The sequence below is a fragment of the Panthera uncia genome (genome assembly GCF_023721935.1).
Source record: "Panthera uncia isolate 11264 chromosome B2 unlocalized genomic scaffold, Puncia_PCG_1.0 HiC_scaffold_24, whole genome shotgun sequence".
Classification (NCBI taxonomy): domain Eukaryota; kingdom Metazoa; phylum Chordata; class Mammalia; order Carnivora; family Felidae; genus Panthera; species Panthera uncia.
This window is the reverse complement of record NW_026057580.1, coordinates 98,026,291-98,049,475: the sequence shown is the minus strand read 5'-3', so window position 1 is coordinate 98,049,475 and position 23,185 is coordinate 98,026,291. Positions and strand designations below refer to the sequence as shown.

Here is a 23,185-nt window from a genome sequence, read left to right as displayed (position 1 = left end):
AAAAAAAAAAAAAAAAAAAAAAAAGAATGCTCTGTACAGACACCTACCAATCCACACGTCCTTACAAAGGCATGGTAGAAAAAAGAAAAGGAAGACGTTTTCTTATTCAGTTGTCAGTGAATCAAAAAACTCTTACGTTGTCCTTTGCAGTCCAGAACATACAACTACTACCAATATCAACATCTTCCATGGCCCTATGGTGAAGGGGGTAACAACTTATTAACTTATCTCAGGAACATGAGTTAGGAAAGAAAAAAAAGGAATTAAGACAGGATGGCAGAGAGAACACCCAAATCAGTTTTTGCTTTCCCCCCAAGTCCCCAAAAAACTGCAGTAAAGGAAAAGAGACAAAGAGAGCCACAGGTCATGGAGGAAGGAAGACAATAAAAAAATTGGACTCTGGAAAACTGATAGACATAAGTGACCCAGAAGACTTAAAACTACATCAACATCCACTTCCCAACCAACACTGCAGAACCCTTCAAAGTTGTAGGAATCGCCAGAGCAGCAAGTATCTCTGGAATTAGGACGAGATAAATGAGGTAGAGCCTGCTAAAATATGGAGGGCCAAGATGAAAGAGTTCTGAAAAGAAGTGGATTCCTAGACGCCCCCCCCCCCATACCTTCTGGGTGACTGCCCTCTCCAACTGCAGCCTATCTACTCTCCCAAAAGGATTGAAAGAGGAGGTCTGCCTACCCATGTCTTCAGCAGCGCCTCATGTTGCCTGATTATTTATTTGTGGTAGTTACATTCTATAAAGTGTCTGTGAGCACTGAATGGGCAAATACAGACTTACTACTTCTAGGGGAAATACAGTGTCAAGGTCCTGTGAGCCTCTGGTCACCCTATTTTTATCAACCTATCAACCTATTTAAAGACACCTTGTATAAATATATATTGTTGATTCAGTAACCATGAACACTCATAGCCAGCAATGCTATAACTCATGCCTGGATGAAGCTTATCTAACAGACATAGTTTCTCCATAAGGCACATCACAGACTTCCTGTACTCTGAAACACTAGAGTACATTTCAACAACTGTGTTTGGGGGTCATTTTGTACAGCAAAATCACCAAGAAAAATTGCAAAAATATGAAAAATGTGGCACAGACTGTGAAAAGGACACTTGTTTACAGGATGAGAGCTGAAACAAGAAGGCAGGGCATCACTTTGTTCTAATTTTGCTGAGAACATGCATGTCGGGTGACTCACCTTTTTTTCTTTTAAATATTTGTATTTGAGAGAGCACTGGCAGAGGAGGGGCAGAGAGAGAAAGAGAGAAAGAGAGAGAAAGAGAGAGGGTGGGTGGGTGACAGAGGATCCGAAGCAGGCTCTGCATGGACAGCAGAGAGCCAGAAGCAGGGCTTGAACCCACAAACCACAAGATCATGACCTGAGCAAAAGGTGGGCACTTAACCTTAGACTGAGCCACACAGGTGCCCTGTGACTCAACTTTTTAACTGCTATGTGCAGGTCTGCAAATGACCATGAAAGCACCACAATATTGTTTTCAGGTTTTCAAATTTTAGCAAGTAGGCAAATTTGCAAATAGAGACTCAATTAATCAAGGTTGATGACATATGTGTGCATATATGGTGATTAACGTAGTGATTACTTTCATGAATAGTGATGCTGAAAGCAGAGAATACTCCAAATCCCCGTCCTCTACTTGGCTCACAGAACTCTGCCTACCAGACTGACTCTCAAGGCAGAATGAAAACTTCCCTGAGAATATAACCATTCCATGACGAAATACTTAAAGATACCAACACTGGAAAGATACCCAAAGAGCTCACTCAGACTACAATAAAGCTCAAAATTATCAAATGTCACTTATCCATTCAGAATTTCCAGTGTCTCTTTCTCTAGTCTTAATGAGCCAACAGACAGGAATTTCCAAAGATCTGAAGAAAAACTCTAGCATGTAAGCCCAAAACAAATAAAAAAGCAATTTAAATAAAAACTAAAACTCTTAGAAATTAAAAGTCTTCTGGGAAAAATGAAAAACTCAACAAAGTTTGGAAGATACACTTAGGGAAATCTTTCAGAAAGTAGAGTAAAACGGCACAGAGATGGGAGAGAAACATAAGCAATTTGAATACCTCTGGTCCAGCAGGTCCTACTCCAAATAACAATTCAAGAGAAAAAAAGGAGAAAACACAGGGAAGAAAATAAAAAACTTGAACGATTTCCAGAAGTGAAAGGACATGAGCCTCCATTGAAAAGACACCACACAATAGATGAAAATAGATCTGTAACATTGTGAAACTTCAGAATGTTAGAGACAGAATTCTACGGAGATGAAAAAAAATAACAACATACAAGATATTAGGAATCAGAATGGCTTCAGATTCCCATATAGATTTATAAAATGGGGGGAAAAATCCTCTAAACCTCAGAGGGAAAATAATCTACAACTTATAATTTCATACCCAGCCGAGCTGTTTATCAAATATGAGAGTTGAGTGTATTTTTCAACATGCAGGGTTTCAAGAAGTTGACTTCCCACATACCCTCTCTCAAGAATTACTGGAGGATGTGCTCCACAACGTGAGTAAAACATACAGCAGATAGGCAATTCAACACAAGAGGGAAAGTAACTCCCAAGATAACAGCTGGAAGAACTAGAAGGCAACCAGTCCATATCTGAAGGTGTGTAATGAAAAATTGCCAGGTTGAAGGCTGCTGTGAGCAAGATATTCATTGCCTTTTAATGGGAGGACAGTATGTCCTAGTGTATCTGGCTCCCATTCTGTTCTATACTTGGCTTATTTGACCATGTCCCATTGGAGTGCTTGTTCTTCCCTTCCCATTCTGACATCTACATGAGCTGAGGACACCCATTTCACTCCACAGGAAGGTTCTGCATTGATCTTCAGATCATGGTGACCTTAGAAGCAGAAAATATAAAATGAGCATTCAGCCACTAAGCATATTTATGCAGGATATCCAAGATGTTTCAACTGAGGGGACTTGTGTTCCCTAGGATTCACTCATCATCTGGCTCAATGACATCTCCACCTGGGGCTCTTGTAAATTCTAGACGTGGAACTCAGGCTCAGAGACCATTCAGCTCAAGCATGCCTTCATCAACTGGTAGTAAATACTGCCCTCATAAAGCCAGATTAGTGTTTCAAAACTACACTACACAAGATATCGTATTTAGGAATACCATACAGGTGATGATTAATATAATCTAGACAGTACTTAAGAGTTCCTGAGGGGAAAGAGGGGAATGAAATTGAGGATGGAACCACAGGTAGGTATGTTCTATTTCTTAAAAAAAAGAAAAAAAAGAAAAGAAAAAGAAAGTTAAGGCCATTAGAATTTTTACCTTATCCTGATTCTTCATTGTAACAACCAAGGTGGATAAAACATACTAATCAATGCGCAAGAAAAAGCGACATAAATGTACTGATAATAGTAAAGTTACAAGATGGCTGGAGCTGTCTGTCCTTTACCTGAGATGATTTGATGACATCACAATGGAGGTATGGATACAATGGGCCACACAACAATATACACAAGTGGTAATAGCTCTTGATACTTAAACTTGTAAAACAACAGTTTTGAAGTACCTGAAAGTGACTTTATAACAAGTAAAAAGTAAGCTCATACAAAATAGGGGCTTCCAGTACAGCAGGCAAATTCTTCATGACTTTGCCCTCTACCTAGGATGCCTCAGGCCTTTTTTCTCCTAGCTAACCTGAAGGCTTAGGTCCTAGCGTTCCTCCCAAGTTTAAGCAGTGGTGACATGTCTTCCCTATCCATTCATTTATATACTCCTTAGTGAACATTTATCAAATGCCACAAGTTGTTTTAGACCATGCAGATAAAGCAGCAAAAATTCCCTGCCATAGTGAGAGAATGAAAAACAAGATGCCAACACATGCTCTGGAGACCATAAAGCAGGGAAGGAGCGTAAAAAATGTGGGAGAGGGATGTTGCTATTTTTAAATACGGTCAGGTGAAAGCTTATAGTTGGAGGTGACAACTGAAAACCAACCTTAAGTAAGCTTTATTTGAGGTAAGCACTTCAAGGGGAACAGCAAGTACCAAGATCCCCATTTCAAGTGGTACTTATGAGTGACTTCGTGTGGTCAGATTCTGCTGCACACACCCTGCCTCCACAGATAATGCGGTCTCTGAAGGCAAAAGCCCCCTTATCGCTCTGGACTTCCAACATTCACAAGGACCTTCTGTTAAGTTCCCAACCATTGTTTATAAATAACTCAAATCATAAATACTCCAAAATTTTACAAAATAACCCACAATATGTAAATTTTGCTCTCTAGAATAGAAAGATGATCTTTAAATTTGGAGGATAACCAGCCTAAGTCACAATAATACATCAGCAAGATTCATGGCTTGTAGTCACCTTTCCTTGACTGCAAAATATAACATGTGCGGATTTAAATGTGTTGAATCAAGTGAAGTGATATGAGAAGCTCCTAAGGTGGGGCACCTGGGTGGCTCAGTGGGTTAAGTATCTGACTCTTGGTTTCGACTCAGGTCATGATCTCACAGTTGAGTTCAAGCCCCGCATTAGGCTCTTCACTGGCAGCGGAGAGTCTGCTGGGATGGATTCTCTGTCTCCCTCTCTCTCTGCCCCTCCCCTGCTCTTGTTCTCTATCCCTCTCAAACTTAAAAAAAATACACACACACACACACACACACACACACACACACACACAGTAAAAAAAAGAGGCTCCTTAGGAATCTGAATAATATCAAGTCAAAATAATATTCCAAGTCTAAGATTCTTGACGGTTTGCTGGTTTTAATACCTTCAACTGAGATAGCTACCAAAATAAATGGTCAATCTTGTCAGGATTTAATACATTCACAGAGTTATTAACATAAACCATCACTTGACCTTGTGCTTCTGCAGACTGACATTTAAACATACACTCCCCAGTCAGAGTCTATTTCTATAAAGACAAGCTCTTCTGCTGAGTGTCTATCAGTGCAGGTTGAGTACCTAATGCGACTGTTTTTCACAGCTCTTAAAAATCCTTGAGTACCCAGATTTACAATTTAAAACAAACAGAACAAAATAACACCCACCAAGTTTGGAAACGTTGTAACCAAATGAATTATAGAAAAGCCTTTCTAATAATTTAGTTACCAAATGCAGCTCACCGGCTAAAAATGCTTCTGTCTCAGCCATTCTGTTCCCAACTCAGACCAACAGTGTCCACGGATTTTTTTTGTTTTTTCCAGAACAGTCCAGATAACACATTAGTCATGGACACAGGAACAAGAGTCACTAACAACTCATCTGTTGCAAGGAAGTCACAGTTTACCAAATAATTAACAATTGTGATGGTGTCATTGCTTGAGCCTTGAAGAGGTTTTACAGGGGAAAAAACCAAAAAAAACAAAACAAAAACCTAACCAAAAAAATAAGGAAAGTTTTCAACTATGTCTTTTAATCAAATGTGAACGATTCCAAGCATTAAATAATGTTTGAAAGACAAACTTTCTAGTTTAAACTGAAGTAAATATTTCTGATTTTGAGCCAGGTACTTACTGAAGCCAAGGAAGTTTTCTTGATTATTTCTTCTTCTGCTTCCTGTCTTCACTGTTCCTAAATTCCAAAAGTCAGTCATCCAGTAATTGAGTCCCAACAACCTTAATATTCAGTTTTACCATCCTTTTGAAATAGGCCTTTGCATACAGCAGGGGAAACTTAGTTTCTTACCAGTGGAATCTTCTCAGGAAAACTCTTACCACACAGCATTTCAAAATGGGGTTTATTGGGGTCACTTTTCTACATACAGCAAATTAAACCACTTAACTCCTGAAAAGGAGTGGAGAGGTTTCAAAGAAATATTTGAGAACATCTGCAAAAGACAGCTGGGACAATCATACAAATAAATGAAGAATACATCAATTCCATTTACATTATGAAGATGTTTTCCTTCAACTCATCCAAACATTTCACATTTGTGACATCATTTATTTCAGAGCATATTCTACGTTTGTAATATGTTTTAAATGTTACAATATTTACAAGACAGATGGCACAGAAAACTTGGTAGTATAAATACTTGCTAGTAAAAATGGCAGATTACACACTCTTGTCTCTTTGAAGATCCTTGTACATTACTGAACATAACAAAGAGCCCCAATGGGGAAGGCACCTTTTCCTAAATGTTCTACTGTCATAGCTTGAGACCCTCAACATTATTCTTCAAGTTCAACAACTCCTTTTCCTGCCTTCTTTTCTCCAGTTTGAAGGCTAATTTGTTAGCTTTCTTCTCCATTCTCCGTTCCTGTATAAGAATACATTAGTGTTATTCAAATCTTCAAACAAACGCAAACTAATTTTACAAAAGAAAATCTCTATGACCACTGCACCCATAAGCTCTTTGTAAATCTTCCATTTGAGAAAAGTACTTCACCTTGCGTTCCTCTTTTATAGCCTGCTTTCTCGTTCTTTTATCTTCTTTGCTTTCGTTTTTAGATCGAGGTTGGGTTGACACCTTTGGCAGATCACTGCCATTAATCATCTGCATTCTTTCAACTTGCTTTGCTGTGAGTCCTTTCTTAGGTAAGACATTGAGAGGTATTCCTGTTTTAGAAGATATTTGGATTTGTTTGGGCTGAAATAAAAACAAAAATCATACTAAGGTCATTTCCCATTCCTATTAAAAAAGAGCTCACACACACACACAGCTCACTAATGACATATCATGTGTTGCTCTTCCCAATAGTGTTTCCAGCCACAAAAGGATACAGCTACCGTGAAAAAATGACTCGTCCACTGTTTTCTGCATTGCATACTTCAAGTAGCTCAGGACACCAGGACTTACCTTTGGTTGATACTTGATAATTTGCGGATGGTTATATAAATTGGAGTATGTACCTTTAAAAAAAACCAAATAAACACGTATCAATAAGAACACTTTCAATTCAGAAAACATTACTGAGTTCCTACTATCTTCCCAACTTTGATCTTTTCATACTTTAATGAAGTCTCTGTTATTATAGCGTAGGGGCCAAAATGGCAGAGTCTCTCTTATTATAGATGTTTTGAAATTTTTTGCAACTTAGTAACAGGAATGTTACTTTTTCTAAATCATTTTCACAGAAAACATACTTTTTCAAAATACTGATGTATTCAATACTTTAAAATCACTACCATACCTTTATCAGTAAAAAGGACACCAAAATACTTACTACAAATAGATTCACAATCCCACTTCTCTTTAGCTTCTTCAAGAACTACAGTAACAATCTCTTCCTCCTCAGACCCATCCAGTTCATTCATTAGCAGGTCCTGATCCTCAAAGGGTTCCAGAGTATTCAGTTTTACACAACTTTTGATTGAGTTTTTGAAAAAGGCAGCAAAAGAGGGAAAAACAAAACACCACCCATTATTATTCTGTATGTTACTAAAACCGGTATGGATGTTTGACGAGCTATGGAAACAACAGTATTTCAAATTTGTGTGTGTGTGTGTGTGTGTGTGTGTGTGTGTGTGTACCTTTATTTTGAAAGACAGACAGAGTGAGAGCGGGGAAGGGGCACAGAGAGGGGAAGATAGGCTCTGAAGCAGGCTCCAGGCTCTGAGCTGTCAACAGAGAGCTCTACGCAGGGCTCGAACACACAAACTGTGAGATCATGACCTGAGCCGAAGTTGGACGTCCAACCGACTGAGCCACCCAGGCGCCCCAGAAACAACAGCATTTCAAAAAAATCCCAGCTCTCCCCAGCCCCAACGTTCATTCCGCTGAGAGAAAAGAGATCTCTGCAAGGTTACAATAAACAAGATGGCAGCTTTCCTAAAACATGGTCTTCTTAAAGCCTCGAAAAGTTACTACCCAATCTGTCTCTCCAAAGTGATCAAACAATTCACTCAATATATGTAGCCCTTGTTCCACTGTAGGATCTGCAAGTGATAGTGATCACAGAATAGGAGACCCTTCCAGCAGACGTAAACACTTCATTAGTTTCTCGCAGAAAAATCACCTCAATATGGATGCTGATTTGCCAAATATTTGGCCATAAAGTTATACTAATATGGCTGGAGAGACAAATTCTTATTTTTCTATGAGCCACAAAAATCAACTTCTCAGAATGCCTGGCATTTCAGAAAGATGAGAAGAAGAGCATATATAATCAGAAGTCAGAATTCTTCAGCCACGGAGGCTAAAAGCACCACCTTATTCTCCAAGTGGAATGTGATCTTGCACCTCCCCACTCTAACCCTCAAGCCCTTCAATTGTTGACTCTCAGGTCAGAGCCATAAAGAAAGTGGTTCTCAGTATGTTCCCACCCAAAGTTACAGTCAGCTTCTGAACCTCAATATCAAAATGTGAGTCAACACTGAAGGAAACATACCATTTTCTTAATATAGATTCTGACTGGGTGATTTTCTAGATTCAGATGTTGAACTAAAAACTTTATTTGAAAATGAAAGAAAGAAAAGTCACCCTGCTTGTCATGCCTCCGAGCTCCATACCAACTTCAGGTACGAAGTCTCCTCGTTCATTAACACTTTCTCTCAATAAAATAATCCTATCAAGTAAAGCTCTCAGAATGTTCTTTTGACATGGGCAGTGTTCCCCGTAACCAAGATGCTCCTTTCATTCTTGTATCCTCTCAACTATGGACTTAGAACTCTGGTCCTCTGGTACCCAATATCTAATCATCACCCTTCCTCCTATAAAAAAGAGAAATAAAGACAGAAAGAATCCTTACCTACTCACTCTCTAGAGAAATTCAGCTTTATTGAATCCAATAGCTTTCCTCAACTTGAAAATAATGTTTTCAGAAATCTAAAGACCATCTCTCTCAAGGATCTGACCCTTGCAAAACAATTATACTTTGTTTTTCATCTTTTATCTCTGCTATGGTTTTTAAAAACCTTTTGGAACTAAGAGCTAGAAAATACTACTTTGTCTTGAGCTGAGTCTACCCTCCATTTGAGACAATAAACACTATTTTAATGATGGGTGGAAATGCATTAAGACCATAAGAAAACATGCAGAAAAATGAAAGTGAAAAAAAAGTAAGTGAACAAGGAAAAGGCACGTACTTCTCTGCCTTCTCTTTATAGTAGTCATTCAAGACTTCCTCTAAGCGATTGCTGTCTACTTGAATGGAACCTTCCAATTCAGCATTATCCAGAGCTCCAATTTCATCATCGTCATACTGCTCATAAAACTTGTATATAAAGAGAAAAGATACCATGAAAAAAATGTTTTAAAACTATAGCATTTAAAATGTGACTTTTTTTTTTTTAAGTTTTTTTAAAGGTAATCTCTACACCCAAGGTGGGACTTGAACTCGCAACCCTGAGATCATGAGTCGCAGGCTCCACCAACTCAGTCAGCTAAGCGCCCTGGTTTTTACATTAATTTCCTTTCTACACAATTACTTAAGCACTACCATGAGATCACAAGCACCATTACAATGGTATGTGGAAGACATTCTACCCAGTACTTTAAGACTTACACTTAGATGGAAAATAGGCTGCCATTTAATGAAAGTGAAAGATGATCCTTCTGTCCAGCTTAGAGAACAATGCTAGGTAGAAATCTTTACCTCAGATTCTACAGATTATGCAGTGATTATGCAGACTTTAAGGGGGCTTAGTTACAAATTTCATTCTTGTTTAGATGTTTACTGTATTATTCAAACTCTGTTAAGAGTAAATGGGATGATGTGAATCCTGAAGAGTGAGGTTATTTGTAGTAACAGTTCACCTACTGGTACTTAGTGAAAAGGTAGCAAAATTAGAACCTTTAAGATTCACTCTAAAGGAAACCAACCATCCACCCATTCATCATTTGCTGAACAGTCTGAATTCCTACCATATGCCAGATACCACATTAGACTTGGGGCTATATCAGTGAGCAAACATACACAAAAAAACAGAAAAGTAATGGAATTTTGTTTATGCTCAGGCCAATGCTTGAGGAAAACAGCATAATCTTGGGGATTGGAGTCAGACTCTCATTATCAAAATATCAAACCTCTCTAAGGAAAGTCAGGAAGTTCTATCAGCTGTCTCAGATCTATATGCATTCTTTCCAGAATTAAAACTAGGATGGTTTTGTGATCTGTTTTAATAAGACAGGCGATTTCTAATGTTGAAAGTTTTGGCTTTGAGTTCCGATGTCATAAGAAATTTACCAGGAACCAGTATCAAAAGGTTCCTTATCTGGGGACCTTACCTTCTCAAATCTCTCATCATGAAGAGTCAGCTGTTCATTTCTTCTCATGACTGAGGATGTTATAGAATACTCAGTAAAGCGACTTTTAGTTTCCTCTTCCCAGAACAAATGATTTTCTACAGCCCCAGGAGGTTTTCCAGGGACAGACATGGCCTCATCTGATGAGCCCGCAGAGCCATAGTTATCGTCATCTCTACCTCTTTCCTTCTCATCATCCACATCTTCCCACTCACTGTCATCTTCAGCCTCAGATTTCCTAAAGTCAGAGTCATAAATTAACTGTCAAAACAACTTGAGAAACAACAGAACCAAATGACTTTACACAAGTAAAATTTGAGGGTATTTCAGGGAGGATTCCTGTTTAAGGCAGGAACAGCTGTGCTGCCTGACCTGTCTGGTATGGCTGGAAAAGTAATGAACCAGCCATCAGGCAACTTGGACTTTAGCCCCACCTATCGTCAATTTGTAAAGACCTCAAGTCTCACATTTTCTGCTCTAAAATACAAAAGCCTCACACTAAATGTTCTCAAAGGTCTCTTGCAGTTTTAACATTCTATAGATACCACCCTACAGAAGAACCAACAGTCAGTTCATTCCCAATTTGAAAGAAACAACACGTACTGTATATCCATTCCATCTTCCTCTGTTGGCTTATTGGCCTGAAGAATAAAATCATCTTCCAGCAGATTGTCTGGATTATCAAAGTCAAAATCATCATCAAGAGCCGCAATGATGTCAGGATCAAAATCCAGTCGAGGTCCTAGAAGGAAAACAAAAACTGAGCACTAATTCCCAAGAAAACAGCATTCCTTTCTGTAACATAATCTGAGTACCTATTCTATGCCACATTCTATCTATCAATGTATTGAGGATTAAAAAAATGATTAAAAACTTTAAGTTCAGGGACACCTGGGTGGCTCAGTTGGTTAAGCATCCAACTTCAGCTCAGGTCATGATCTCCCAGTTCGTGGGTTCGAGCCCCACGTCAGGCTCTGCGCCGGCAGCTCAGAGCCTGAAGCCTGCTTCAGATTCTGTGTCTCCCTCTCTCTCTGCCCCTCCCCCACTCATGCTGTCTCTCAAAAATAAATAAACATTGAAAAAAATTAAAAAAAATAATAAAAAATTTAAAAAAACTTTTAGTCTAGTGTGGAACAGACATAGAGAGGGTTGAATGGGAGGAGATGGGGAAAAAATACCTCTGGCTTCAGTACTCAAATCCTAAAACCTCTTGCATTACAGACTATATTAAACTTCATCTACTTATAAAATTCACAGCATACACCTGCAGTTAGAATCAGATTTTAAATTTTTTTTTTTTTTCAACATTTTTTATTTATTTTTGGGACAGAGAGAGACAGAGCATGAACGGGGGAGGGGCAGAGAGAGAGGGAGACACAGAATCAGAAACGGGCTCCAGGCTCCGAGCCATCAGCCCAGAGCCCGACGCGGGGCTCGAACTCACGGACCGCGAGATCATGACCTGGCTGAAGTCGGACGCTTAACCGACTGCGCCACCCAGGCGCCCCTAGAATCAGATTTTAAATTCACCTGTAAGAAGTAACTCAAATTGGGACATCTGGGTGGCTAGTGGGTTAAATGTCTGACTGGATTTCAGCTCAGGTGGTGATCTCACAGTTTGTGGGTTGGAGTCCCACATCGGGCTATGTGCTGACAGCATGGAGCCTTCTTGGGATTCTCTCATTCTCTCATTCTCTCTCTCTCTCTCTCTCTCTCTCCCTCCCTCCCTCCCTCCCTCCTCCCTCCCTGGTGCATGTGTGCTTGCTCTCTCTCTCTTAAGATAAATAAGCTTAAAAAAAAGTAACTCTAAGTATGTGTGGCCTGTTAAACTTCTAGCCTAGGAGAGTTTCATAAATCCTGTTTCTTCAGCTATGGTCTTCTGTGTGTAAAAATAGAGTCTATGAAAAACCTCAAGTTCAAATAAACTGACATGGCTTCCATTCCAACCCCCCCTCATAACATGGCCCCTGCTGGACTCTCCAGCCTCATTTCATACTAATTCTTGCCTCATTCTAGGCATGCTAAAATATGGTTTCCTGTATTCATGTTCTCTCAATTTTGCACATGCAGCTTCCTATTTAGAATATCCTCTCCTTCCCACCCCCCCTCCTCATCCACCTGCCTAACTTCTACTTAAGAAATAACAGACACCATTTTCTCCAGGACAACTTGCCCACTATTACCTAAACCATTTATTCACTTGCACAATTAACTGTAATTTCTTCTTTATTATCCATCTTTCCCAACTCATAATAAATTCCCTGAAGTCAGATATCATGCTTTATTCTGGTTTAAGCCCAGAGCCCATCATATAGTGGTAACTCAAAAATCTGTGGAATGAACGAATGAATGCTACAAGGCAAATATTAATAATTAAGACAATTCAAGAGAAAATACCAAACATCACTTCTGTTTGTTCTAAAATACAATGTTGATAGTAAAAATAAATAAAACAACTTTTCAGTGTATCTGCAACACGTGGTAAAATGGACCTCCATAAAATACACTCTTGGGAGAAATTCTGAAAGCAGATTTAGTCTATCATAAGTATGTTTGGGGGGTTTGTTTTGTTTTTTAGAGAGAGGGAGAGTGCATGAGCAGGGGGGAGAGGGAGGGAGAATGAATCTCAGGCAGGTTCCATGCTCAATCCCACAACCCTAGGATCATGACCTTAGTCGAAATCAAGAGTCGGATGCTCACCCAACTAAGCCACCCAAGCGTCCCCAAGTCTATATACATGTTAAGGCTAACCGAACATCATCGTTTCCACTGCAAGAGGCTAGGTCCAGGTTAAAATTCCCCTACTGGATCTCCAAAAACAGTTTTCTTACTTTCCTCTCCAAAAAGGAACTTCAAAGACTAAGAATTTGATGGCAATGAAAAAGTATCCTGTTCACTCATCCTTTCCTAATGACCGCTAATCTGAATTTACACACATCTCAAATTGTTTCATCACTTTATCAGAGACAGAAAAACTATCATTACTATGCTTTGTTTGTAAAACACAGATCAAATCACTTGAAAAGTTCAAGAAATCAAGCACACCTGAAACAGGAGCGGCTTTATTCAACAATCCAACATCTTCCTCAAACTCTGATGCAAATACTGATGAAGGCAACTGAATTCCCGTGGTCTTGAAAGAGAAATTACACAATGGTTAGATTCAGAAATACTTCTGAACCGGGTTGAAGTGTCCTCCCCCCACCCCAAATTCTTGCCTACCCAATAGCTCAGAATGTGACCTCATTTGGAAATAGGATCCTTGCAGATGTAATTAGTTAAGATGAGGTGACAGGAGATTATGGTGGGCCCTAATTAATTCATCAAGACTGGTGTGTCCCTGTAAGAAGGCCATGTGAAGACACGAAGCCACAGGGGAGAATGCCATGGGAAGATTCAAGTGGACTGGAGCAATGGGTCTACGAAAGCCAAGGAACACCAAGGACTGCTGGTAACCACCAAGAGCGAGGAGATAGGTGTGGACAGCGTTCTTGCCCTGAGCCCCCACAACGCAAGCAATGCTGCTGAAAGGTTACTTTTGGACTTCTGACTTCCAGAGCTGTGACAGATTACATTTCCGTTGTTTTAAGCCACCCAGTGGTAATGTGTGGTAATTTGCTATGGCAGTCCCAGGAAAATTAATACAACTATATCCTGCATTCTCTCCCACTTATGCTCCAGTTAAATATCTTAAACATGTATATTCCATCAGCTGAAGCAACAAGCAGCTTCAAAGCAATACTTCAAAGTGTTCTCCAGTATTATTCCATTTAATGCTCTTGAGATACCAGCATGTTTTAGTCAACAAAAGCTAAGAAAGATCAAATGCCATGCCTGCCTCAAAGTGCTCGTTAAGTGAAGTTCTGGGATTCAAATCCAGATTTTGCAATGCCACTGTCCTCGTCTCAAAATTTAATCTTTTCCCTCTTAAACTGAGATAACATGCCAATTTCTGGTTAATAGCAGAGCATTTCCCTGAACTGGATATCTTAAATCCTGGGATGGTCATAAATCATCTCTCCATCCCTAGAACCCTTTGAACTCTCTTGTATAAAGTGATTTCACATCAGTCTTTCAGGCACCACCTTGCTCATGGCTAACCAAGATGTAGATTACTACCACCACTGCTTAGCTAGTCCACACCTAATCCAACCTTCACATCACTTCCGGATTAACACTCCTGTAATATTTTATAAAGTGACCTTCTCAAACTTGTAATGGGTTTTGATTTTTCACTCCTGATTTTCAGGGTCTGTAAAATCCAGGCCTATTCTACGTATCCAAATTACTGTTACTCAGTACCTCTGGTAAGATGACCGCCATGTAACTCAGGTCCAGTTCCTCACATCATGGGATAATTCAAAGTAATTCATGGAGCACACATGTCACACACTGATCCAACTACTACCTATGCCCCTTCTAACTGGAATGTTTCCTTCCTCTCTTCAATACGACCCACCCTTTAGTGTCCAGCTCAGTTTCTCCCTCTTCCATGAAGGCCTTCTTGATCACTTTCCCAGAACTTTCCTTTGGGTGAAATCTTTTTCATTCTTCATACCACACAAATACCTCCACTTACGCTCGCACATATAACTGACTGGTCCTTATGCTCTGTTTGATCTTTTTTCAATCAAATAGTTACCAATGTGAGGGGCACCACATGTTATCTGTCTCATGTACCTCATCACCCACCATATCCTCAGTCTAGTAGCAGGCAGATAGCTGAGATGTTGGTTCTCGCTGGCTCATGGAGCATGTGGAACCGGATACCTCTGAGGAGCATGAGTAAAAGCTATGGAGTAGTGCACGCCAAGCAAACTTAGCTTCCAAAAGGCACTTCTTGGTGGCATAAAGTATAGGAAAAGATCTGGTTTCTGCTACAGAGTTCTTTTTTTAAAGAAAAAACAGCTTTACTGGGATAGGATTAACATATGATACAATTCAGCCACTTAAAGTGCACAATTTAATGACTTTTGATAAATTACTTTTTAAAAATTATAAAATATGTATGTAGTTTTGTTTTGTTTGTAAGATATTCTGATTATCTATTCTTGGAAGTTGGGATTAAAAAAAGGATCAGGGGCACCTGGGTGGCTCAATCCGTTAAGCCTCCAACTTCAGCTCAGGTCATGATCTTGCTAGTCTAGGAGTTTGAGCCCCACGTCGGGATCTGTGTTGACAGCTCAGAGCCTGGATCCTGCTTCAGATTCTTTGTCTCCTTCTCTTTGTGCCCCTCCCCCACTCACACTTTGTCTCTGAAAAATGAATAAACCTTAAAAAGATAAAAGGGAGGATCAGCTTGTGTTTAGTGAATTCACCTTTGGAGGTATTTTTCGAATTTTGAAAAACAGTCAAAGAATCACAATCACAGAGTTTAGGGATTACGTTCTTAAAAAAGAAAGGTGGAGGCACCTAGCTGGCTCAGTTGGTTAAGCGCATGACTCTTGATTTCGGCTCAGGTGATGATCTCAGTTTGTGATATTGAGCCTCTTGTCGGGCTCTGCACTGATACGGCACGGAGCCTGCTTAGGACTGTCTCTCTCTACCCCTCCCTGCTCATGCTCTCTCTCAAAATAAATAAAGTAAACATTTTAAAAAATGTGTATGTTTTTTATTGGTTGCAGTAGTTGTGAACTCTGCTGAGTTTGCCCAGCTGCTTTCTACCACAGCAGGACCTCCTTTCCTTCATGTGACAATCGAGCTGCTCACACAGGACTACTTCTGTACTGCTTCATTTCCTGTTTCTAGGGTTTATTCAATATTTCTGGTTTACTCAACTTTGGCAGTTTGTTACAAAATACTTAAAATCAAAAAAGCACAAAGGACCCATCCATATTTTTGCATCATGCTACAGAAAACAGATGGCATTTTTGTTTTTAAATAGAATTCACTCACCCTTGTAAATATCACTGAAGCATCCATTTAAGAGCGTTATTCTCTTACAAAGCCAATTAGACAGTGATTACTTTTATCCAAAATTAACTGAGGATTAAAACTTAATCTTTCAAAAGCTAATTTTTTAAATTTTTTCACAATTTATTCATTTTTGAGAGACAGAGACAGAGCATGAGTGGGGGAGGGGCAGAGAGACACAGGATCAGAAGCAGGCTCTGGGCTCTGCAGCTGTCAACACAGAGCCCGACGTGGGGCTGAGACCCGTGAACCGCGAGATCATGACCTGAGCCAAAGCCCAACAGAGCCGTCCAGGTGCCCCTTAAAAAGCTAATCTTTTAAAAGCCAATACAATTCAGCCAGAAAAATGTAAGAACTTTATTAAGACTTTTCTCCCTAAAATAAAGTTGAAGCAAGGGGCACCTGGGTAGCTCGGTCAGTTAAGCATCCAACTTTAGCTCTGGTCATGATCTCATAGTTCATGGATCTGAGTCCTTCATTGGGTTCTGTGCTGACAGCTCAGAGCCTGGAGCCTGCTTTGGATTCTGTGTCTCCCTCTCACTCTGTCTCCCAAAAATAAAGAAACGTTAAAAAAAAAAAAAAAGATAAAGGTGAAGCACTACCAGACCCTCTTCCCTCCCTCACTGGGTCATGGAAGGAGGTGAGCCAATAAGATACCTACCCTACTCCTGATAGTAATATCACCTTGGGAAAGAAGCAGTACAGAAGCTGGTTCTGTTAGGACAGAGATGTGGGAGTGGGCTGTGGGACACAGCCCAGTGGGAGTGGGACAGGGCTGTGGAGTGGACTATGCAGCCTTACAAGAGAGCTACAACCTAGGGAGTGAACGAGAGCAGCTGCAGTTATTACCTTCCTTTGGGATGATACCCTGAAATGCAACCCCTTTGACTCTCCTTAAGCAACAAGCTAGAGACTGAAGGGGCTATGATCACACTTCACTGAGGAAAACAATACCTAGACCATGACAGGATTGAAGAATGAGAAGCAGGAGAAATTCGTGCCCTTTTTAACTCTTCTTTTTGTCAACAAACCCAATAAATAAATAGCTTTTTTTAAGTGTTAGATGATATAAAAGTTTCACAGGAAAATTTACTGTATACTAATACTAAATAAAAAGATAAAGTCATATGACACGAGTATCCCAAACATAAACAAGGAAACAGAACTTAAGTTGGTAGTACTAATTTCACAGAAATATGTGCTCTAGCTTATACTTTAAAGAAAAAATTAAAGTACACTGCATTTTTGTTGAGAAGAGTATCAGAAACTTCATTATGATATCTATTGCTTCTATTCTCTTCTGGTCAGCCTACAGCTTTTTACAACTGTTAAAGATCTGAACATTCCACAAAAATTAAGTTCCACCTTAGAAGACAGTTTATGACACTAAATAGTTAACGCATCGAATGTCAGCTCCTTTTCCTCTATTGGAAGGTGCTAACATGGCTACATCTACTAATGAAAGGTTCTAACCCCGTCAAAGGCTGCAACTTCCAACCGCTGCCACCAGAGAACAGGAAGCCTACTCTCTCCTATGCGCGCGCACACACATACATGATTTCAAGTGAGAGCGTGGCTTATTTTTGTGTTCAGATTGACACCATTTCTCGCCCTAGTTATCTTGATTTATAAATGGTGGTTTCTTCACTTGCTCCCACACATATTGATAAAAAGTCTTACTGAAATTTCTAAACTTCCTTCTTTTTCGTCTCTTCTGTTGGGTGCACTGAAGGCACTTGTGAGAACCAGCTCTGAGGGCCCAGATGGTTCCTTCAGGTGCTGCAGATAGTCATAGCCATCATCAAAGAACACACCGTACTTCCTCTGTTCTGCTCGCCGTTCTTCGTCATTTATCTAGGATAATAAACAAAATGGAATCAGCACCTCTTCCAAGCACAAACCACAGGAACCTTCCAGTGAACACAGCTTTCAGAATAGGAGGCAGGTGGCACACGAAAGATGTGGCTAATAAGAATGAGACAAAGAATTCTTGAAAACTCAGGAAAAACAGAGATTCTAAACCCAAGTGCTATATAAAAGTTAAATGGAATGAAAACAATTACTGCTTCTACTAGACATTTCTGTGCAACAATTCAAGCCAAGATAGAAAAAAAAGAAATAACAAGTGTTGGCGAGAATGTGGAGAAAAAGGAACATTCGTGCACTGTTGGTGGGAATATAAACTGGTGAAGTCACTGTGGAAAAGAGAATGGAGTTCCTCAAAAAATTAATTGGAATATCGTATAATCCAGTAATTCCACTACGATTTACTCAAAGAAAATGAAAACACTAATTTGAAAGAAATATATGGACTCCCATGTTGACTGCAGCATTATTTACAACAACCAAGATATGGAAACAACCCAAGTGTCCACTGACAGAGGAACGGATAAAGATGTAGTGTGGATATATACACACATACACACACAATGGAGTATTACTCTGCCATAAAAACAAAAACAGTGAGTTCTTGCCACTGCAACATGGACAGACCTAAAGAGTATTATGCTAAACGAAGTAAGTCAGAGAAAGACAAACATATATGATTTTACTTATGTGTGGAATCTAAAAAAAGAAAAAAAAACAAGCAGAAGCAGATCCATAAATACAGAGAACAAAACTGATGACTGCTAAAGGGGAGGGTGGGGGGATGGGCAAATGGGTGAAGGGGAACAGGAGATAGTCTTCCAGTTATAGAATGAGTTAAGTCGTGGAAATAAAAGGTACGGCATAGGGAATATGGCCAATGGTACTATAATAGCATTGTTCAGTGACAGATGGTAACTATGCTTGTGGTAAGCACAGCTTAAGGTACAGACTTGTCAAATCACTATGCCGTACACCTGAAAGTAATGTAACATTGTATGTCTAACTACAGTTCAATTAAAAAAATTCAGCCAGGGCACCTGGGTGGCTCATTCAGTTAAGCGTCTGACTTTGGCTGAGGTCATGATCTCGCAGTTCATGAGTTCCAGCCCAGTGCTGGGCTCTGTGGTGACAGCTCAGAGCCTAAAGCCTGCTTTGGATTCTGTGTGTCCCTCTCTCTCTGCCCCTCCCGCACTGGCACTCTCTCTCTTTCTCAAAGATAAATAAAAAACGTTAAAACCTTTTTAATTTAAAACATTAAAAAATTTTTAATTTAAAAAATTAAAAAAAAAATTTTTTTTTAAATTCAGGCCAAGAAACACACACACACACACACACACACACACACACACACACACACAGAATTTTATGACGTAATTGGAGGGTTAAAAGACCAGAGGGTCCTGAAAAGTAAGTACAATTTCTTGTATTTATATGCAAAAAAACCCTTCCCAACATACAACACAAGCAGGCTTTACTAAAAAGCTAGATACAGTCAATGTTCTCCAAGACTTCCTATCAAATTTACCAACACTTACACTCTGACAATCATCAAGTCAACTTTTTAAAGGTTTCCTGGCATTTTTAAAGCTAACTCATGAGAGAAGTGATGAGGTTATCATCACTCCAAAAGGGAGTCCGTGGTTTTGAAATGACAGGAAAGCAAAGATGTGCCCTAAATAATCATGCAGCACTGTAGCTAGTTTAGTAAATATCCACGGTTACTTTATAACATTTGCTCATTTAAACATCTCAAATAAAGATGCTTTATCCTCTCAATCAAATACCCAAGACGTAAAAATCAGCACATTTACTGAAAATTAAGTCACAGATTTTGTTTCCCAGAAGATCACAGTTGTCTGAGAATAGCAGCTGGCTAACTATTTAAAAACTGACAGTCCGCCCGCAAACTTATTGGCTATACAACAGGACCTACTTTCTGTGTGGGCAATAGAACCCTCTGGGGTGCAGTCTCATCCGCGGCTAAAGGATCTCGCTGGCTCCGGTGGACCAGGTGAAAAGATACAGCTTTCTTCTTCTCTATAAAAGGCTTCTTCTTCCTGTGAGGCTTCAAAGGAACGGAATCAGAATAAGCCGTTGAAAAAGAATAAAAAAGACGACAGTCCACATAGGCACCTTCAGGAAGTTACATAAAGGGTCAACAGATTTTTAAAACTCACATTTCTGTGGTAAGCAACATCAACAATGTTGGAGAAAATCTGTACTTACCTTCCTTCGATAAACATTTGATGGCACTTTGTGCCAAACCTTGTTATGGGTTCTGGGGATACAGCAATGAGACGGTCACAGTCCCTACTCTTATCAAGCAAACCATAAGTAAAAAAAGATTTCAAGTAAAGAAAATAAAACACAGTAGCTTGCAAATGACTAACAGTTACTTTAGACTGGGTGCTCAGAGAAGGTCCCCGACAGGTGGAACCAGAATGACAAGGAGGAGCCTGCCACAGAAAATCTGGGGAAGACCATTTCCAGCAAGTTATGCACCGCGCGTACCAACTATTAAGTGAAACCAGGACTGCACAACTACAGTAAGATTCATCATTTCTACACTCTTATTACCCTACCCAACTCTGACTTCCTAAACTGAGAAAGCATCATCCCAGTTGAGTAAGCCATCTTGCTTCGGGCCCAAACTTAGACTCTCCCACAAGTTGCCTATGCCGAGAACACCGATGAGCAGACAACTGGCATTCCAACGTCTGGAGAAACCAGCCAACTCGCCCTCCCAATTGCAGAAAGCACAGGGTGATACGTTTGTGTTTTGCGTTCACAGGCTTTTTAGGCCCCTTGGGATAAATGGGAAGCCATTCTCTTCTTTCCACTCCCCGGGGAGGCCTGGCCGTGGGAGAAGCACTCTAAACTGCAAAGGATGCCCACGGTGGTAAGGGTGACCCATACGGGGCACAGGGCCGCCAAGCCGCCTCCCCACACCTTTGGGCCAGCCCTCCCAAACCCTGGCCGCAGTAGCCACTGGCACCAGAGGAAGCCGCCTGGCGTCTGGAAAACCAGAGCGCCCCGTCCCCGAGACAACGAGGCGTGCTCACCATGTTGCAGCTGCGCGGCGCTCACTCCAGAGAAGAGTGACGACGGCACGCTGCCAGCCCCGGGAAAATGACTATTACCAAAACGCCAGCAAAGCCCGAATCCCAGCTGCGTCTTTAGGCCTCTCCACACGTGCAACCCCGGAACCCATACAGGAAGTTAAGCGCAGACGGTGGAAATGGGCCAATCGCCGAAGAGCTGAAGCCGTCGCGGCCGGAAGTTACCCATAGCTAGCTCCGTCGCAACGATCGCGAGAAGCTATTGGGAGGTGGAGCTATTTTCTCCCTTGGGGGCGGGGCTTTTCCGGCCAAAATTAAGTAAGCTAGGAAAGGGAGTGTTGGGCGCTTTTGTGGCGGTGAGGCGCGAAAGAGGGGTTGCTGTTTCTAGAGGAACTTGCTTTTGTAGCGCCCTCTACCGAGAATAGAGGCAGGCAACGTATCTAGCATCCCCATTGACCGTTGTATTCCTGGCCTATTCTCACCCATAACACACACGCGCGCACACACACACACACACACACACACAGAAGGAAGGTGGCCACCCTCCCAGGTCACACACACACACACACAAAAGGAAGGTGGCCACCCGCCGGGTCACCGAGGTTTCAGGTTCCATCTCCTCTGGGCCGGCGCGGAGTTGGTTGCCTTAGCAACGGAGGATCAGGGCCTCGCTATTCTAGGCTGCACCATGCTTAATCAGGTCTTTGTTCAAACATCCGGTGCACAAACCCCCGAGATTCTGTTGTAAGTAGAGGCATTTGAACTAAATAAATATGTCTGGAATCTCTGGTGTTTGCATACCTTATCTTATAAGAAGGAAACTAATGTTTATTTTCTTTCAAGTCGTTCCTCAAATGTTTTAACGTGGTTTAAGCAAATAGGCTATAATCACACCTTCTTAGGAAGATTTCAGGCAGGTGCCCGCGCGCGCTTCCAGCTTTTCCTGGGAAAAAGAAAGTGTTAATGCAGTCATCGTCTTAACCAGCAAATCTTTCCTCAAATATGTGTTTCCCCTTTCCAATACCTGGCGTCTTTACAATGTCTGAGTTATCTTGGATTGTGTCTCTCTGTCTTACTATTACTATTACAAATGTTTATGGAATATTACTCTTTTATTACAATATAAATTATAGAAATAATTTAGATTAGGACCACAGAACTTGTCTTTGAATAATGCTTTGTAACAGATAGAATACCTAACACTTGTATGTGCCAGATGTTTGATATAGTTAAGCTCCATGTGCTGTTTTCATCTGTTTTATTTACTACTGTGCCTGTCTATTCTCAGGGCCTAGAATAGTGCCTGGCACATATACTCAATAAATAATCTGTTTAAATGAATTAATATGCTGGCACTTTGCCTCAACTATCTCATATCTTCCTTACCAAACACTTTGAGAGGCACTATTATTTTCATCATCTTACAAATACTAAAACTGAGGCACAGGAAATGTCCTACAGGTAGTAAATGGCAGAGTGGGGATTTAAACCTGAGTCTGACTAGACCTGACCACTTAACCATAACTGGCTGGTTTTTAAATTTTTGAGTAATATTCTGTTATTGTATACATTTACTGATGTAGTAATACACTAGGCACACTGTGCCACTCACTTTGTATTCATTATGTCATTTAATTCCCTTGATAAATCTGTAGTTAGATGACACTTAGCCAATCTTATAAAGCCTGAAGTTCAGAGCACTGAAGTGATTTGCCTAAGTTCACACAATAAATGGAAAAGTTAGATGCGTAGCCCATCTGGTCAAGAAGGCCACACCCTTAACCATGTGCTACATTACCACCATAAAGCAGGCAGCCAGCAAATTCTGTCCATTCTACTTTTTAAATAGCCAAAGATATCACCTCATTACCCCTCTTATCAAATTTATCATTTTTAGTACTCTGATCTGATCATGTCATTTTCCTGTGCAAAGCCTTTCAATGTCTATGCCCTGGCCTCAGGATAAAGTCCAAACTCTTGCATAGCAGCTGAGAGTTTCTATCATCTGGCCTCTACCCATCAATTTAGTGTTGTGTCTCCTATTCCCCACACGTCACTCTATGACTCAGCCCTGTCAAACTGTTTGCAGTTCCCAAATGTACCTAAAACAGATGGACTTTCTTGTGCCCATCTGAA

The 23,185-nt window shown here is 40.4% G+C and overlaps 2 protein-coding genes across 6 annotated transcripts in view; both read right to left on the bottom strand.

Annotated features, from left to right (window-relative positions):
- The window catches only part of ZC2HC1B (zinc finger C2HC-type containing 1B), a 42,088-nt gene extending 36,439 nt beyond the window's left edge, over nucleotides 1-5,649 (bottom strand). For 3 of the 4 annotated variants that reach the window (XM_049653022.1, XM_049653021.1, XM_049653024.1), the window contains exon 1: nucleotides 5,146-5,649. In XM_049653022.1, coding sequence (XP_049508979.1) covers nucleotides 5,146-5,173 — 28 coding nt within the window. In that variant the 5' untranslated portion in view covers nucleotides 5,174-5,649. Of the gene's footprint in view, nucleotides 1-3,337 lie in introns of all 4 variants that reach the window. The other variant, XM_049653023.1, reaches the window with a different exon arrangement.
- Nucleotides 5,650-5,741: 92 nt separating this feature from the next.
- LTV1 (LTV1 ribosome biogenesis factor) lies at nucleotides 5,742-21,262 on the bottom strand. 2 transcript variants are annotated; one of them, XM_049653007.1, is made up of 11 exons: nucleotides 21,053-21,262; nucleotides 19,924-20,055; nucleotides 17,802-17,975; nucleotides 13,254-13,341; nucleotides 10,812-10,950; nucleotides 10,191-10,446; nucleotides 9,050-9,177; nucleotides 7,189-7,328; nucleotides 6,822-6,874; nucleotides 6,411-6,611; nucleotides 5,742-6,281 (listed from the first exon to the last, which is right to left on the bottom strand). In XM_049653007.1, exons 1-11 carry the CDS (start codon nucleotides 21,053-21,055, stop codon nucleotides 6,171-6,173), a joined length of 1,425 nt encoding a protein of 474 aa, XP_049508964.1. In that variant the 5' UTR covers nucleotides 21,056-21,262; the 3' UTR covers nucleotides 5,742-6,170. The 2 variants fall into 2 exon arrangements, with proteins under 2 accessions (XP_049508964.1, XP_049508965.1); XM_049653008.1 differs by lacking the exons at nucleotides 13,254-13,341; nucleotides 19,924-20,055; nucleotides 21,053-21,262 and having other exon boundaries at nucleotides 17,802-17,886.
- Between the last annotated feature and the right edge of the window lie 1,923 nt (nucleotides 21,263-23,185).